Source organism: Canis lupus, chromosome 35, assembly GCF_048164855.1.
Source record: "Canis lupus baileyi chromosome 35, mCanLup2.hap1, whole genome shotgun sequence".
In the NCBI taxonomy this organism is placed as follows: Eukaryota; Metazoa; Chordata; class Mammalia; order Carnivora; family Canidae; genus Canis; species Canis lupus.
In genome coordinates this window covers 7,868,506-7,888,500 of record NC_132872.1, presented here as the reverse complement: position 1 = coordinate 7,888,500, position 19,995 = coordinate 7,868,506, and the positions used below count along the sequence as shown (strand labels likewise).

The window sequence follows — 19,995 nt, the reverse complement described above, 5'->3', positions numbered from 1 at the left end:
ACCTGAAGCATGGAAGTAGAAAAGGCCAGAAAAACATATGTGTATGTGATTCAAGTGTGAAAAGAGCGATGGGGGAACAAGTGTAAAAAAAACTATTTTGAGGAAATAATAGCTAAAATTTTTCCAAATTTGATGAAAAATCAATGAAAAGCTCAATGAACTTCAAGCAGTATAATGCAAAACAAAACAAAAAAACATACTTACAGTCAACCAGTAAGAGCCACCGATAAAGGGAAAATCTTTCCCAAAACAAAGAGAAACACTATATACATAGGGTATCAACGATAGGAATGACAGAAGCATGCAAGCCAGAAGAAACTAGAGACCTTTTTTTTTTTTTGATAGTCACACACACAGAGAGAGAGAGAGAGAGAGAGAGAGAGGCAGAGACACAGGCAGAGGGAGAAGCAGGCTCCATGCACCAGGAGCCCGATGTGGGATTCGTTCCCGGGTCTCCAGGATTGCGACCTGGGCCAAAGGCAGGCGCCAAACTGCTGCGCCACCCAGGGATCCCTAGAGACCTTTTTAAAGAATGAAAGAAAAAGAAAAGCTGGAAACCAAGAAAGAATGAAAGAAAAAGAAAAGCTGGAAACCAAGAAATTGTGTATCTGGTAAAAATATCCTTCAAAAGACATTATTAGGCAAATAAATGTTGAGTTGGTTACCAGATTTTCACTTTAAGAAAGTGCTTCAGGATGAAACAAAAGTATCCCACATGGGCATTCTTATCTAGAGGAATGAAGACCACCAAAAATAGTAAATATGTGGCTAAATGTGTATTTTTCCTTTGCTTTTAAATTTCTCAGGAGAAACTGAATGCTTAAAGCAAAACCATAAGAAAGTACTATGAAAGTATTAAAGAAGTAAAGCGCATAACCACAGTAACATAAAAGACAGCAAGGGGAAACAGAAATATACTGTCACAAGGTTCTTAGTTTATATGTGAAATGGTATATTATTATTTACAGAATGTGACAAAATAAACATGCCTATTTTCAATCCTAAAAAAAAAAACTTTAAAAAAATACAAGGATGTATAGCTTAAACTGCCCACTGGGGAAATAAAAAAAGCTCATTATATTAGTAAAGTGGCAGTAAAGGACAAAAAAAAAAAAAACAAAGAAACAAAACGAAAAACACGGAGTGAAAGATAAATATCAAAGTAAAATACTTAAACTCAACCATAATGATAATTACATTGAATGTAAATGGTCTAAACACTCCAATTAAAAAGCAGAAATTGGGGATGCCTGGGTGGCTCAGCAGTTGAGCATCTGCCTTTGGCTCAGGGTGTGATCCTGGAGTCCCAGGATGGAGTCCCACATCAGGCTTCTTGCGGGGAGCCTGCTTCTCCCTCTGCTTATGTCTCTACCTCTCTCTTTCTCTCTCTCTCATGAATAAATAAAATCTTTAAAAAAAAAAAAAAGGAAAAAGATAAGATAGTAAGTATATGCTGTCTGTGAGAAATAAACTTTAAATATAAAGACACATAGGCTAAAATGCAAAAAATTACACCAGGCAAACACCGTAAGAAAGATGGAGTACCTACATTAATATCAGAAAATGGAGACTTCAGGGCAAAGAAATTAAAATAAAAAGCGTCATTTCCTATTGATAAAAGTAATTTTAAGTCTATATTTGAAATTACTGTGTAAATAAGAATGTAGAACACAGTAACTTTCGTATGTTGCTGGTAAAACTGAAAAATAGTAGAACTGCTTTGGAAAACAGTTTGGTAACTTCTTATAATGTTAACATACACTTATGTGACCAACAACTTTAGTCTTTGTCCTTTCTTGGAGAGAAATATAAACATATATCTGCAAAAAGATTTATAAACAAACATTCATTGCAGTTTTACCTGTAATAGCCAAAAACCAAAACAAGTCAAACATCTATGTACAGGTGAAAGGATAAAAAAAATTACAGTATGTTCTAACAGAATACAACTCAGCATAAAATGTAATAAACAGCTAATATAAGCAATCTGGATGAATCTCAAAGACACGGGCAAAAAAGAGCTAGATACAAAAGTAACATACATTTACCGTGGGATTATAGAAAAGGAAAAACTAATCTTCAGTGACAGAAAGCAGACCAATGGTCACCTGAGATAGAAGATGGGGGACTAACTACAAAGGGGTATGAACAGAGTGGTCAACTCTCCTGGTTTGCCTGGCACTGTCCTAGAAAAGCACTCAGGTCCTGGGTACACTGGGATGTTTACTCACCGCTGGTTGTACACAGAAATATTTTTGGACTGGTGGACATGTTCTAAATCTTGACTGGATAGTAGTTATATCCAGCTTTGTCGAAGCTTATTAAACTGCATAAAATGACTACTTTTATTTTATGTAAATTACATCTTGATGATGTTGATTTAAAAAGTAAAACAGACCATTATGTAATCTAGTACATTAAATAAATTTAGTACACTAAATAAAACCAGATGTTAATCCTTCTTATGTAGCTCTGTTAAGGCTAGCATTAAAAGTATCAGAGTCTATATTAAACTTACAATCAGTCTATATTAAACCTTACAATCAGAACTATTTTATATACAATACGAATAGTGTTTAAGAAAACAAAGATACGATTTAAGATGTAAAGGAATTTAAGAATGCAAAGGTAAGGCAATCAAGAGGCATTTAAAACTTTTTGCTGGGGCGCCTGGGTGGCTCAGTGGTTGAGTGTCTGCCTTTCGCTCAGGGTGTGATCCCGGGGTGTGGGATCTGGGATCGAGTCCTGCATCAGGCTCCCTGCATGGAGCCTGCTTCTTTCTCTGCCTGTGTCTTGGTCTCGGTCTCTCGAATAAATAAATAAATCTTAAAAAAATAAAAATAAAAATTTTTGCTTAGTCTCTTACGTTATTCATTCACGTCATTTATTGAGTTCCTATCTTCAAAGAACTCTAGGGCAGAGAAACTTATACAATCTTCAAAGATCAGTACAACTAAGTAACTGTAGGTATGTGTGTCGTGAAAGTGCTACCCTGCACTAGAGTGAGGAAATGATTCAGGAAAGGGTTCTGGAAGGAAAGACAAGAGCTGATTTTATGTAAAGGGTCTAGGAAGCAAATGAGTCAGAAGCACATTCCCTACACACTACTGAGAGGTAGAAAATGCCCTGATTTGGATAATAGTAACAGCTGAGTGGTGACAGAGACTAAGAATTGGATAATGGAGGGACAGCAACGTTAAAGGGTAAAAGGTAAGCAAGAGACAGATTATGAAGAGCAAAGATTCTAAATGCATCATTATCTGCAATCAACACAATAAATATAAGACATTTTAACAAACTATCCTATGTCTATTTGAGTATATCTTTAGGTTTTATATTAAATTTTATTATATAGAGTGTATTTCTACCTTACTTTATTAAGAATATATTTCTACCTGATTTACTACAGCTGAATTATATATTTGGAATCTTTTGAACTATATAAATTTTAGAACCTTTTCGTTTTATAGATTAGAAAAACATTTGAAATGACCTCATCATTTCAGACACAAATCAAATCTTAGAGCTTCCTTGAATTTTAAGAAAAATATTTCCCCCCAAACTTTTAGACAAAGATACAGTTTTTGTATCTTTGTACCGGCCCCCCAAAACCAAAACCTTATTTCTGGATTTCCTAAAAACTGAATCCCTCCAATGACTTAAAGGAAACGAAACTGCATATAAATGTGGTATGTACCTTCTATAAAGTATGATAGTTCGCACAATTAAAAAAGGGGGGAGATGTTAAAAATTATCACACCATTGGAAAGAGTGTATGTATTTTCAGTTATCTATTATTAGAATAAGACCTTTCCATTTATTGCAAAAAAGCACATTTCCTTTGGCCCATCATCCTAGATCATGAGGGGTTAGTAGCAAAAAGATCCAAAGAATCAGAGATAGGTTGGCTACATTCCTTTGGGGGAGCTGTGCATGGTTAAATCCATCATTTTATTTGTATCTAGTCCCATCTGTATTTGTTGTAACATTTTCTCATTCATTTAGCTACATATGTACCTAGACATATGTATTTGATAAATTTGATAAATATCAAATATCATATATATTTGATATTGATATTTGATAAATATCAAATTAGGAAGTATGATTTATTTCTTCAAAGAAATAAAGCTAAAAATCATCTGACAAAAGCTATGAAAGAATAGTTTTCACAGCTTTATTTTTAATAGCTCAACACCAGAGGTCGCCAAACTTCAGCAATAGAATGCTGCAGTGCAGCCTTGAAAACAAAGGTGAATTCAAAGAAATCCTATTATAAAGTTTTTACTCTTCTGCTTAAAATCCTGCAGTGGTTTCAATTACCTACAGGCTAATGTGGTCTGGCCACTGCTCACAGCTCCAGCCTTCTCTGCCCCAGTAAACTTGTATTCTACTATATCCACCATTCAGAATCTGAAGCTCAAACCATAAACACACAACAGACCCGTAGGCATCTTTGCCCAAATTCATACATATGTCCTCCGTTTCCTTCCTCTCTCTAAATGGTCAATAGTTCTCCATGTTTCAAGTCCCAGCTCAAGAGTTACCTATCCTATGATGCCTTACAGAGAGAGTACTACCTCCAAATAGAATACTTCTGCCTTTGTACTCTGCCCTGACTTCTGGGATAATACCTGCCTTACTCCATTGTCCCCAGTTGTTCCTCTCTTCTAAGTCTCTGAACTCCTTGACAGCAAGGACCCTTTATGTTCTAACCCAGCACCTAACAAAACATTAGTAGTAAAGTGATATGCACTCTGAAAGACTAAACGGACGCATTGCTAGGCCTCTATATAATGAAGCTTTTTAAATAAGTGGATGAACCTTAATTAGCATAAAGGTCAGAGAAATTATATGTAGCATGGTTGAATAATGAAATATCTTCACTTCTTTTCTGCAAAAAGCACTTTTCAGTTTGGTTAATAACTCTCAGGTTCGCTGCCTGTACCAGTAAGCTTAACAAATGTCTCTGATTAAAAAACTAGGAAACATGCACTGAACTATTTTATTTCAAAATATCAGTATTCTAATGACACTGGAATCACTATTTTACATTTTTGTTCCCAGAAAGCTGATATAAAATGTCATTCCCTCTGGTATTTCCCTACAATTTAAAGGTTTTCCTTTTTCAAATCCACTAGGTAGTAGCTACAATACTTAACTTTCGACATACATAGATATTATCCAACTTCTACCTCTTCCCTATATGATTGAAATTTTGGTATAAGAAACCCTTGTTTTTATGGTATAATATTTTGCTCTTCCAATTTTCAAAGGCAAGAAATAAAAAGTTCTAACGACAGCAGAATGAATTTTTAAATCCCATTAGATTTTTATTGAAAAGGGCATCAAGTTATCACGCTATTTGAACACAACTAAACAATTTGGCTAGTTTAAAGTATTCAGCCAAGGGAGAATGAACTAGTGGAGGAGGGTACCTTTATGGTTCTATGTTCTAGTCCATTCACTCTTGCACCATCTGTCATTTCAACTGATCTCTTCCCCCTCTCTTTCTCAAAGCCAGAGGATAGACTATAAATATGAGAAGTCTTCTGGAGTCCTTTGCAAAATTATGGTCAGAGTTTATTTCCTTCCTTAAAATATGGTAGAGACAATAAAGCTACCTTATCAACAGTTCCACAGATAGATGCCCTCATTCTTCTTTAAAAATAGCATCTGTATTGAGATATACTTCACATATCATGAAATTTAATCCTTTAAAGTATACAACCCAGTGCTTTGTTAGTATATTCCCAGAGGTGTACAACCATCACTGTCATCTAATTTTACAACATGCTTTATCACCCGAAGATGAAATGCTGTACCCAAGAACAATCACTTTCATCCCCACTTCTCCCAAGCTTCTGACAACCACTAATCTACTTTCTAACAGATCTAAACAGATGTTTATTCTGAACATTTCATATAAATGAATCACCTAACATGTTGCCTTTTGTGTTTGACATATTCTTTATCCATTCATCAGATGATGGACATTTGAAATGTTTCCACTATTTGGCTATAAATAATGTAGCTATGAACATTTATGTACAACTTTTTTTTTTTTTATGTACAAGCTTTTGTGTGGACATGTGTTTTCAATTTTCTGAGGTACAGACAGACCTATGAATGGAATTGCTAGGTCATTTAGTAATCCTATGATTAGTATTTTAAACTTATTTAACATATGCAAACCATTTTTGGTGTGCACCATTTTACAATCCCATCGGCAATGTATGAAGGTTTCAATTTCTCCATATCCTCACCAATACTATTGTTTGGTTTTTTTATTCTAGCTATACTAGTGAACAAAATGTAATATTCATTATGGCTTCCTGGCCACCTGTATGTTTTTAGAGAAATGTTTATTCAGACCCTTTGCCCATTTTTTTATTAGGCTGGTTTTTTTTATTGTTGAGTTGTAGGAGTTCCTTATATATTTTGGATGTAAGTCCCTTATGATACATTGGATTTGCAGAACTCTTCTCCCATTCTGTGGGTTTTTAACTTCTTTTGAAAAAGTTTTCAATTTTGATGAAATTCAATGTACCTATTTTTTCTATTATTGCTTGTGTCTTCTGTGTCATATCTAAAAAATCATTGCTTAACTGAAGTTCACAAAGGTTTCTAAGAGTCTTACAGTTGTGGCTCTTTCATTGTCCTTTGATCCATTTTGAGTTAATTTTTGTAATATGGTACAAGATAGGAGTCCAACTTCATTGTTTGCATATGGGTATTTAGTTCCAAGCTCTAAAAAGACTGTTCTTTTCCCACTGAACTGCCTTGGAACCCTGTTCTGGACTCTCCATTCTAATTCTTTGATCTATAAGGCTACACTTGTAACATTATGTCTTTTTCTCACTTTCTTTCTTTTGGCATGATTGAGGTAGAACTAACAAAACTAAGACATACAAAGTGTACATCATGGTGATTAATGTACATATACATTGTAAAGGATTCCCAACATCTAATTAATACATACATCATCACATATCTTTTTTTTCTAGTGAGAATGTTTAAGTTCTACTCCCTTAGCAAATTATAATAATGTGGTGTTATCAACTATAGTTGCCATGTTTTACATTAGATCCTCAGATCTTACTCAGAGATGAAAGTTTGTACCCTTTACCAATCTTGCCTTATCTCCCCCACTCCCCAGCCCTTGGCAACTACTTTTCTATTTCTATGATTTTGACTTTTATCCTTTTTTTTTTTTTGGATTACACATATAAGTGATACACATAAGTGATAAGTGAGGGTAATGCCCTCTAAGTCCAATCATGTTGTCAAAAATGGTAGGATTTCCTTCTTTCTTATGGCCAAATACCATTCCATTGTATATGCACTAGTCTTGGTTACTACAGTTACAAATAAGTTTCTAAAATGGGAAGTACAATTACTCTAGTGTATTATTCTTTTTAAAGGTTGCTTTGACTCTCATTCTTTACTCCTTGAATAAAATTTTATACTTGGAAACAAGTCCCCTCCTCCCCACCAAAAGGTAACTATTGTTTTGATTAAACAAACTACTGAATATAAGTAAAACAGACATTCCTGGCTGACACATATTCACAGGAGTCAAAAGATCTTTTTTTCCTAGAATCTCAACCAAAGTAGTATGCTCAACAAAGGAATATAAAGTAGAAAGGAGTGGCAGCAGTGTGTGTGGTGGGAGGGTGGAGGTGGGGAGAGATCAGCATCTCTTCACTGAAAAAATAAACAAAAACACTTCATTTTTCTAGCTTTAAAAATATCACACCCCCTTCTGAGACATATATTCTATTCTTTCTATTCTATTCTATTCTATTCTATTCTATTCTATTCTATTCTATTCTATTCTATTCTTTCTATTCACACATCATCCAACTCTTACTTCCTTTGAGAATCACTACTGGAGTGATTTTCTTCATGTTTTCTATCATAAATCTCAATGAAACAAAATATTTTGTTTTATAAGTATAATACAGCTTTCAGTACATTTTTACAAACTATAAATGACCCTCTCCAAGATTCCAGTGTTTGTTCATATTTTTTTTCACTGCTGAACTGTTAAGAATCATTGTCCTCAAAATTTCTAACTTTTTGTTAAAAAAGGAAGCAGAGATTTCTCAGTAAACATTAGTCTTGAAATCAGGGTCTGGATAATGAATGCGTTAACCTGACAGATTTCTGTCCCTGTTCCACTTCTCACCTGCCCCTTTATTTACTTTATAGATTATGCCAAAGAAAAATAATATATTAAACCAGATCCTTGAAATTAAGGAAATACACTAAAGAATGCATAATGCAACTATGCAAAAAAAAATGTGTGGTTGATAAGTAAAGGGTACTATATTCCAAGAAGAGTAATCCTATGAATGGTTTTTTGATTCAGATCCTAAAATATGACCATCAGTAAATTAGTTTTAAGGTGACAATGTCATGAAACTTCATTTATGTGTAAAATTTTCCTTAAATAAAACATATCCTGGCAACTTATTAGATGATCTCACACTGCTTTGTTTTGAGGAAAGTAAAGATTTCAAATGGATGTCATTCTTCTCATGTCAAAAGATGAAATGGGTTACACTGCCAGGAAACCCACTTTCTCTGCCTGGGCACACATATCTATAGTGTACAGAGATTTAACCAAGTACAAGTAAGTTACTCTAGAGCGAGTAAAATTTCATAGTAATAAGTAAAAGTTGATGTTTCTTTTGGTCAATGGAAAACATTATTTAATGTAAAAATGCAGATTAGTAATTACATTAAAATAATTGTTTAATGCCACCTATACCCATTCACTTACTTTAAAAAATGCTGACATCATATTGTATATGTAATACCTATACTGCAGACAGTTACCAAAAAGTGTAACCATAGTACCTTGTACTAGTATAGACATATTTAATGTAGGGTTTCTGGATGAGCTTCAGAAAGCCCAAGAATCATCTGAAATTATATGGACAATTCTTGCGTGTATGCATTTTTCTGGAGGAGAGTCTATTTTCTACAAACAAATTTTCAAAGTGGTCTATGATCTAAAAGTTATTATGAACAGCAGGGAGCTCACTCAGAATTCCATGTGGGGTAACAGTGAGAAAGTGGGGGCTTAGGAAAAAGCGCTTATATTGTTCAAGTGATGTTCAAAAAACTAATGAATTTGCTCTTTATTAATTTCATAATCAGATGCTTTTAAGAGTCAGGGTGAGATCCAAGCAAACTCTATTAGTAAAGGGGAATGGATACAAAATAAAACAAAGATAAGGAACTAGGGGGAAAAAAAGTTGCTGCTCCAGTCAGTAATAAACATGGAAAAATTTAAATAATAAAAGAATGGGGGTGCCTGTGTGGTTCAGTCTGTTAAGCATCTGCCCATGATCTCAGGGTCTGGGATTGAGCCCCACACATCAGGGCTCTCTGCTCAGTAGGGAGTCTGCTTCTCCTTCTGCCTCTGCCCCTATCCCAGCCCCTCACTTGTGCTCTCTCTCTCAAATAAATAAAACCTTTAAAAAATAAATAAGAACAGATTAATCACATATTTTGTGTATAATTACACACAATAGATTATAAGTGTATACCACAGTGTATAATGGGGTGTACTTACATGTTCTGGAAAGTGGAGAAAAGAGACAGAATTAAGTTTAACATATTATTCCTGCAGTCTGTTACCAATACAAGACTCTATAATATAAGAAATGTCACCAGGTAACATTTGACTAAACCTCAAATGTATGTTAGCAAAGACACATCATGGATCCATCAAAAATCTTAGGAAAATGAAGTTTTTTTTTATACTTATTAAACCTAATTTAATTAGTATCTTAAAGCTCTGTCTTAAAAAAAAAAAAAAAAAAAAAAAAAAAAAGCTCTGTCTGACAGACCATTTGACAGTGAAAATGTTAAGCCAGGAAGGGAGAATATATACCTACAGGTGCTGAACAAGCCATAATATAGGGACAGGATAACTGAAAACCTAAAACATGTGCTAAACAAAGATGGTGAAAATTAAGGTTAAGCTGTACTTGAAAGCAAAGAGATCCACCAATATTACAACTTTCATTACATTAAATGAAGCACAATAAATATGGCTCAATCAGTTCTAGATATCAAGTTAACATTATAGATTGTATTTTTCCCACACAGCTATAAAATTCTATAAGCAGAGGACACCAATTTATTAAAGATGAATCAGACAGAATTTTTCTATCGTCCAGCCTCTCCAGGATTTGGCGGCGGCGGTGGTGGTAGTAATGGTAATCATCATCATAATCCTCATCACTTTCCTAGAATTAAGGTAAACATAAATGCGGTAGTGTATGTTCAGTGCTTAGCTCACTGCTTGATGCAAAGTAAAGTCTCAGTGAGTAGCAGCTTTTGTGATTAGTAGTTTCCCAATATTTGAAAATGCAGGCTTTTGAGGAGCCAATTTATTAATTATTTATTTATTTATTTATTTATTTATTTATTTATTTATTTATTTATGGAGCCAATTTAGAGTTGTCTAAATTATACTACAAACAGCCTTCAAAGTGGAAGATCAGGAAAACATTATTTAGACAAACATTTATAATAAAATGGCTCTCTTAACTGAATGTTTTTGTTTGCTAACAAAAGATTCCAGCAGAAAACAAATGAAAATGTCTGTTTCCATAGTTTCTGCGACTTGTGCAAAAAGATAACAATGTTTCAAAAAGTCAACATCACAGAAAAATAAAGTGAAAATCCTCTCCTACCCCTTTCCCCATAATCCCACTCTCCACTACTAAATCTTTTTCCTTCTAAATCTTTCTCTAGTGATAGGCATCATAAGAAATGAAGTCCATCTACTTAGCTGTAATAACATAATCAAATAATCAAAAGATTATTTGGATTTTATTATTTCCTACTTTCAAATTCTTAAATAAAGCTTCTACTAGAGATAAGACTTTATTGGCTCTTACCTTTGTAAGATATATCTAAATTGAGTAATTACTGCTAAGAGAAATTGAACAATTTAGTAAAGTTCTACAAGATAAATTAACTTTAATTGTCTTATAATACTTTTATTCCTACAAATAATTTAAGTATCTCTATGTTTAATGTCATGTTTTTCTAAAAGAGATATACCCAAATCTAAAACTATGGAAACTATACTGAAATTCAATGATGAAGAAATGGGACTCTAATTCTGCTCTAAAACTCTTCCATTAGAAATGTTCAAATTATTACTAAGCATAAGTAAATGTTTATGGAATAAATAAAAGCATATCTCTAGGAACATTAATTTAAAACTTGAAATTCTACAAAATTTGGTTTCCTTCAAGCTTTTAGTTTTGTGATATTTTAAGCCAGAAATTGAAATTTATGTTTTAGAATTTGGAGGGGGAAAAGAAACTATTAGTGAAATCTACAGCATTCCCAGATCCAGAGCTTCACAGATTGCTTCAACTTCAATCTATTTGGGGAGTTTGGGGGTACATTTGTCATTTACATAAATTAATGATCAAATCTTTGAGAAGCCAAATATATCATGTAATTTCATTTCAAGGCAATAATATATCACTTTACGGAACTTCATAATGCTATTCTTTTCAATATCAATTAAGTAATTCAGAATATAACCATACAACAGAATCTATAGTCATTCTCAAAAATTACTTAAGTCAAAATATACTTCTTATAAAACATCACAATAAATAAAGTCCCTGTTCAGAAAGCTTATAGAATAATTAGGTAAGTCTACCACATATAAAATACTTGAAGTCTGCTATATGATTTCATTTTTTGCATACTCAGATTCAGAGAGATGAGTATCTATTTTTTCTGGAGGGTCAGCTACCTCCAGATACTCCAAAGCAATCCCCATGAAATTTTAAAGGGAGAAAAATAACAGAAAATAACAGATTTTCATGGATTTCCTAATTATTATTACCTCAAAAAACCTCAGAATTGAATTTGGCACTTATAAGACCACATTTCACGTAAGATTCAAATCTATTCTTGAACCCCTGATTAGCAACAGTATCTGTTTAAAATATAAAATGTGTTTAATAACACTTTGAAAGCTAACCTACACAACTTCTTTTCTGATTTACAACTTAGATCAAGAAAACTAGAATAGTTACATCAGAATTAATTATGAATTTTTATTTCAATGAAACACCACAAATATTAAATATTTAGGGAACAGATATACAGGATCAACAGGATTTTAGAGCTTTATTAAACACATACACAAAACCTGTACAATGCTTATTAACCTCCCTGCAATAGGATTTAGAATACTACTCACACACACCACAACACAATGTTTCTTTATCTCAATGTAATATATTAACTTTAGGTCACCAAATGGGTGGTAAACTAGTACTGGAGTTTCATTTATTCTGAGCAGTTATGCTTAAAATGTAAAATGGATCTAGAAGCTGGATATTCCAAAGTACCCTGGGATCCTAATTCCCTTATTTCACATCACCTTCAAAACAGAAATCTTGAAATATAGCAGGGACGTGACTATGTTCCCTACATATAAATGCAAGATGACAAGATAACACACAAATGAAGAGTGTTTTGTTTTAGAGCTGACCTACTACTACGAAGTGACCATGGACAACTTACAATAAGCCCTAAATGAAAATGAAGTCTTAAACCATCAGTAACAAACTGGTAGCGTCTATACTAAAATCTATTAAATAAACACAAACCAATATTAGGAAAAAACTGAATTTAAAAGCACTGTAATGATGGTGGTGAAGAAAGCTCTAGATATAAAGGTTAACAAGATATGATGGCAAGCATGAGACAGGGACTTAATATAGATAGCAACTTAGCTTCATGAGTAATTTCATTTGTATCATGTATGCACTAAAATTAATGACAATAAATCATCACAAAATTCTAAACTATAATCCATATAAAAGAAACATAATTCTAATAAGCTAAGCATAAGTGACAAAATAGCAATATGCCCAGAGAATTATAGTATGGTGAGCTCAAGTACATCAAGTCAAAGCCTGGGAATAAAAGAAATGCTGAATGATTGCACAACAGTATGGGTCAAAATATGGCCCAATCTCCTGTTTTTTTTTGTTGGGCCTAAGAACTAAGAATTGATTTTATAGATATTAATTTGCAATCTATTTGATGATAAAGAATACTAACTTTGAACCCCAACAGAAAGAAATGTTACAGCTCCCCTCCAAAGAATTCCAATCTTCTATTTACCAGACTTCTATCACAAAAAAATTGTACTCATTATTATATTTTGAATTTCCTCAATGAAAAATTTGCAGAAATTTCTTTTCTCTTGTTGCATCTCTCTATGACATCTTGATTCGTGTTTTAGCCTACAAAGTCTAAAGTATTTAACTGGCCCTCCAGATAAAAAGTATGCCAACCTCTGTATTAGAATATTAATTTGAATAATGAGGAATGGGCTTTTATTTATTTATTTTTTTTTTAAGATTTTTTATTTATTGATTGATGAGAGACACAGAGAGAGAGAAAGAGGCAGAGACACAGGCAGAGGGAGAAGCAGGCTCCATGCAGGGAACCCAATGCGGGACTCGATCCTGGGTCTCCAGGATCACGCCCCTGGCTGAAGGTGGCACTAAACCTCTGAGCCACTGGGGCTGCCCAGGAATGGGCTTTTAGAAAACCAAAAGACCAACCTATATGAACTTAGATCTGAGTGTACTGTGGGAATCAGGAAGTAGATCTGATGAACAAAGGTTAAAGTTTAATTTGAAACTAAAAAAAGACGGTTATCCTAAAAAGACTATAAATACCACAGAAGTATCATTTGCAAATCATAAGGAATCATGTGGATAGTAAGGAAGATTCTTGATCACACACTGGTCTTTTCAACCATACGCGTATACAATGATATTTAGCAAAATCATCTTATCAAAAGTAACATTTTTATAGAATGAAGTACAAGGAGTTTTAAGTAACTTAATCATAGTCTTGTGTACAACTGGTAAAAGCTACTGAGGAATTATGGCTCAGCAAAGAAGAACTAAATTCAAGCTGTCTAGATATAGAGGAGACTGAATCCCAAAGCAGTGATTTGTTTTTGGAAGTATTTGATACTGGGAATCCATCTGTCAGGAATGTATGGTTCTTTCATTGATTGGAGGATTGGACTACATGACCTCTAAAAAGATTTTCAATTTTACATTTCTAGGAAATATTTAGAAAATCAAGACTAAAACCCAAAAGACAGTCAGTGTTGTTGCTTTGGACAAACTGTAACCTTAGAATGAAGCAATCTAGCAGTCTAAATATACAGACACTAGAATTTTTTTTAAGGAGGTAGGAACTTTAAGGTCTCATATATTAAAAACTTTTAAATATTTATATATTGAATAAATGTAAGCATCATATGCTCAGCAGAATATTAGGAGTAGAGAGGACAACGGTAAGCAAAAATACACACAGCTTGTGCTTTTATTTGGTTTATATACATTTTAGTGATCTTATGGCTATTAAGAACTTTGAATAACAAATATATCAATTTTTTTGCACAAGGTATCTAAAATACATTTTGTAGGATCATATAATAGAAGAATAACTCAATTAGAAACCAAAAGGTGGTGTTCTTATACTTCCTCTATAGCTGACATTTTTTGTGATCTTAGATCACTTATTTCATTTTTAGTTTTTCATTGGTGTGGGTGATACAGATTCTTAGAATACCAACAAAATTCACTGCAGTTCAAAAATTGATTCAAACTTCTCACCTTGATTATTTCCACCAACTGATCCACACCACTGTCTCCTGGAAATATAGGTTGTCCTAGCAACAGCTCAGCCAACACACAACCTGCAGACCACACGTCTGTAAAGAAAAGAAAACAAGAGTTACTAATGCTTATAGCTTAAGTTGCTATGAAAACTACTTGTAGTTTTCTTTTTTTTTTTTTTTTTTTAAAGAAAGAAATCCTTTTTTTTTTTTTTTAATTTTTTTTTTTTTTTATTTATTTATGATAGTCACAGAGAGAGAGAGAGGCACAGAGACACAGGCAGAGGGAGAAGCAGGCTCCATGCACCGGGAGCCCGATGTGGGATTCGATCCCGGGTCTCCAGGATCGCGCCCTGGGCCAAAGGCAGGCGCCAAACCGCTGCGCCACCCAGGGATCCCTACTTGTAGTTTTCTAATTTTACTTTGATCACAGAGTAAATATCACAAGCAAAAAACTATATAATCCCAAACCAAAGGAAGAAAGTGATCAAACTATCCCTAAGGAGTTAAACTTAGCAAAGAGGAAATAAGGCTAATAAGCAAATTCCAACAAAGGGTTTAGGTCCATTTAATTATCAAAGGTCAGGTGTCCAAATCTTCAACAACCAAGAGAGGGGGCACCAAAACATAAGGCATGATTATCTACTTACCCTGCTTTAAAATAAGTGGAAGTGAAATAACCTTTGTACATTGGCAGTGCTTACAGAATAGCTACAAACAAGGGTTCAATCTCTATACACAGTTTTTTTGTTTTTTGTTTATACACAGAGTCTGAATGCAAATTCTAATAAAAATTTTAAGCCTTAAATGGTTGGGTTTTGTGTTGTAATATGACTGAAGGAAAAACGCACTTAAATATATTATCTTTTTAAATGCAAAGATAGAGGAATAAATTTTATTTCACAAATCCAAAAAAAAAAAAAAAGAGAGAGAGAGAGAGAAAAGGAAAACTGCTAAATTAAATCTATGAGGCCAGCATTACCCTGATACCAAAACCAAATAAAGACTCCATAAAAAAGAGAACTACAGGCCAATATCCCTGATGCACATGGATATAAAAATTCTCAATAAAATACTAGCATATTGAATCCAACAATACATTAAAAAAATAATTGGTGACAATCAAGTGGGATTTATTCCTGGGTTCCAATAGTGGTTTAATATTCACAAATCAATCAACTTGATACACTACATTAATAAAAGAAAGGATAAGAACCATATGATCATTTCAATAAATGCAGGAAAAGCATTTGACAAAGTACAACATCCATTCATGATAAAAACCCTCAGCAAGTAGGTTTAGAGGAAGCATAATAAAAGGCCATATATGAAAAACCCACAGCTAATATCATCCTTAATGGGGAAAAAAGCAGAGCTTTTCCTCTATGGTGAAGAACAAGACAGGGATATCCATTCTCACTACTGGTATTTTAACATAGCCCTGGAAGTCCTAGACTCAGCAATCAGACAACAAAAAGAAATAAAAGGTAAGGAAGAACTAAAACTTTCATTATTTGCAGATGACATGATACTAACATATAGAAAACCCAAAAAATTCCAACAAAAAATGCTAGAACCTATAAAAGAATTCAGTAGACTCACAAAATACAAAATCAATGTGCCACAATCTGTTGCATTCCTATACACCAATAATGAAGCAGCAGAAAGAAAACAAGCTGATCCATTTACAACTAAACCAAAAACTAGAAGAATAAACCTAACCAAAGAGGTAATCGATTTGTACTCTGAAAACTATAAAACACTGAGGGAAGAAATTGACACAAAGAAATGGAAAAACATTCCATGCTCATGGATCAGAAAAACAAATATTATTGAAATGTCTATAACTACCCAAAGCAATCTCCACATTTAACGCAATCGCTATCAAAATACCACCAGCATTTTTCAGAGCTAGAACAAATAATCCTAAAATTTGTAGGGACCACAAAAAAACCCAAATTGCCAAAGCAAAGCTGGAGGCATCGCAATTCTGGGCTTTAAGTTATATTACAAAGCTGTAGTAATCAAAACAGTCTGGTACTGGCACAAAAATAGACATAGATCAACAGAACAGAAAATCCAGAAATGAACCACAAGAACATGGTCAATTAATCCTCGACAAAACAGGAAAGAATATCTAATGGGGGAAAAAACAGTCTCTTCAACAAATGGTGTTGGGAAAACTGGAGAGCAACATGCAGAAGAATGAAACTAGATCACTTTCATACATCAAACAGAAAAATAAATTTAAAGTTTATTAAAGGCTGAAACCATAAAACCTGAAAACCATAAAAATCCTAGAGGAGAACACAGGCAGTAACCTCTTTGACACTGGCCATAACAACTTCTTTCTAAATATGTCCCTGGAGGCAAGGGAAACAAAAGCAAAAAGAAACTACTGGGACTTCATTAAAATAAAAAGCTCCTATATAGTAAGTAGAAATAGCAAAATTAAAAGGCAGCCTACAGAATGGGAGAAGATATTTGCAAATGACAAAGCCAATAAAGGGTTAGTATCCAAAATGTATATAGAACTTATAAAACTCAACACACAAAAAATAAATAACTCAATTTAAAAATGGATGGAAGATATGAATAGACATTTTTACAAAGGGGACATACAGATGGCCAAAAGACACATGAAAAGATGATAAACATCACTCATTATCAGGGATATACAAATCAAAACTACAATGAGATATCACCTCACATCTGTCAGAATGGCTACAATCAATAACATAAAAAACAAGAGATGTTGACAAGGATGTGGAGAAAGGAGAACTCTCTTGCACTATTGGTAGCAATGCAAACTGGTACAACCACTCTGGAAAATAGTATGGAGTTTCCTTAAAAAGTTAAAAAATAGGAAGAACTACCCTAGGATCCAGTAGCTGTACTCTAGGTATTTACTTAAAGAATACAAAAACACTAATTCAAAGGGATACATGCACCCCAATGTTTATAGCGGCATTATCTACAATAGCCAAATTATGGAACCACTGACTGATGAATGGATAAAAGAAGATGCAGTGCATGTGTGTGTAGGGGCTATAAATAGAGTGACCATATAATTTAACTTGTTTTTAAAAGATTTTATTTATTTATTCATAGACACACAGAAAGAGAGTCAGAGACATAGGCAGGCCGACTCCCTGCAGGGAGCCCAGTGCAGGACTTGATCCTAGGACCCTGGGATCATGTTCTTAGTCTAAGGCAGATACTCAACCACTGAGCCACCCAGACATCTCAATTTAACTTCTTATTTGGTAATACTTCTTAAAGAGAAAGAAGATGCTATTAGTAATTATCCCAGGACTATCTTGGGTAACTTGACTAATTTTTTAATCAAGTTTTGACTAACTTTTTACTGACCTAGGAAAAATAATCTCAATCTCTCTGTCTCACACACACACACACACACACACACACACACACACACACGTATAATATGGAATATTATTCAGCCATAAAAAGGAATGAAACCTTGCCATTTGCAAAGAGATGGATGGAGCAAGAGAGTATCATGCTAAGTGAAAATAATTCAGAGAAAGAGAAATACTGTATGATTTCACTCCTATTTGGAATTTAAGAAACAAAACAAGCAAAGGGGAGAAAAAAGAAAGAGAGAGGCAAACAAAGAAACATTCAACTATGGAGAACAACTTATGGTTATCAGAGATAGGTGTGGGAGGATGGGTGAAATAGGTGATGGGGTTTGAGGAGTACATTTGTGATGAGCACTGGGTGGTATATGGAAGTGTTGAATCACTGTATTGTACACCTGAAATCAATATTACACTGTATGTTCAATAACTGGAATTTAAATAAAAACTTTTTAAGACAAAAAAGGGGAAGGTACTTGAAGAGATCAAGGTTAAGACTAGAGCAATACTCATTAATTTTCAATATGTAAATTTTGATGCTGTAATGACATATCCAGGTAGTAATGGGTAAGAAGCTGACTCTTTACATGTAGTATGTGGTATAAAAAATAAAATTTATTTCAGTGTGCACTGCTTATTTTAGCCAACTAGAAGTTTTCTATACTTAGCTTTTTAATAAATGAATTTTTCGTGTTTGAAAAAAAAAAGTACAAGGTGATAGGAGGTTAGGGAAAAGGAGAACCGCATGATAGCACAGGAAAAGCACAAAGGAAAATAAGAGATGTGAGAACTAGTATCAAGGTACATAAAAGCAAGTAGAGTCAGAAAGCAAGCAGAAAGAGTAAGGAGAGGAAAAAAACATGGAAATACAAATGAGGGGGGAAAAATGAAGTTAATGAGGGACAGTAAGTTCAAATTTGGATGGAAATGTGAGATATCAGCCTGCCAGTATATTATTTTGTTGTAAAACATTTTAAGGAAAACAAAACAAAGTAATTCACTTTTATTTTTTTTAATATTTTTTTAAAAGATTTTATTTATTTATTCATGAGAGACACAGAGAGAGAAAGAGAGGCAGAGATACAAGCAGAGGAAGAAACAGGTTCCATGCAGGGAGCTTGATGTAGGACTCGATCCTGGGTCTCCAGGATCAGGCCCTGGGCTGAAGGCGGTGCTAAACTGCTGAGCCACCCAGGCTGCCTAGTAATTCACTTTTAAGTCAAAGTGGAAACTTCAATCCTGAAAGTAAAGTCTTAAAATAATTTAATTAATAAGTTTTAGTAATTTATAAATAAATTTAATTAATAAATTAAAAAATAATTTAAACTATACATTCCTGGCATACCCCAAATAGTCCTGGTTTAGATTTGTTGTCCTGGGATAATTATTTATAGTATAACCGTTCTCTTTTAAAAGTATAACCAAATAAGTTAAATTATATATAGCCTACCATTAAAATTTCCTGCAAGGAAAAGCTAATTTTCAGTTTCTGGATGCCTGAGATTTCTAGGTTTTGTAGGACCAAAAAACAAGTGCTTTAGAAGATGAACATAAATCATTGCTGGGCTTTCTCATCTACCATTAAGGAAAGAGAAGAATGGTGAATGGCATAGGGTCAACAGATAATTTAAGAGGTCTGATATGGTTAGATGCACTATCAAGAAGGATTAGAAATCCCTGCTCCCGTGACTAACTTTATACTGACCTAGGAAAATAATGACACAAAATTTATTTAAGAAATTGAAGTTGATTTTGTCCAGTTCCAAGAAATGATAACCAAGACACCTATTTTGCAAATGCTGACCAAAAAGAGCCCTCCTTGATATACTAGGTAATTGCTAAATGAAGCAAATATCAAAACCTGCTAAGAAAACTTTACTTCACTCAAAGCCAACTAATATTAACTCT

At 33.6% G+C, this 19,995-nt stretch overlaps 1 protein-coding gene across 5 annotated transcripts in view; it reads right to left on the bottom strand.

Moving 5' to 3' along the window:
• The window catches only part of GSK3B (glycogen synthase kinase 3 beta), a 203,109-nt gene that overhangs the window by 47,574 nt on the left and 135,540 nt on the right, over positions 1-19,995 (bottom strand). For all 5 annotated transcript variants that reach the window (XM_072811557.1, XM_072811558.1, XM_072811556.1 and 2 more), the window contains exon 7: positions 14,703-14,800. In XM_072811557.1, coding sequence (XP_072667658.1) covers positions 14,703-14,800 — 98 coding nt within the window. The remainder of the gene's footprint in view (positions 1-14,702; positions 14,801-19,995) is intronic.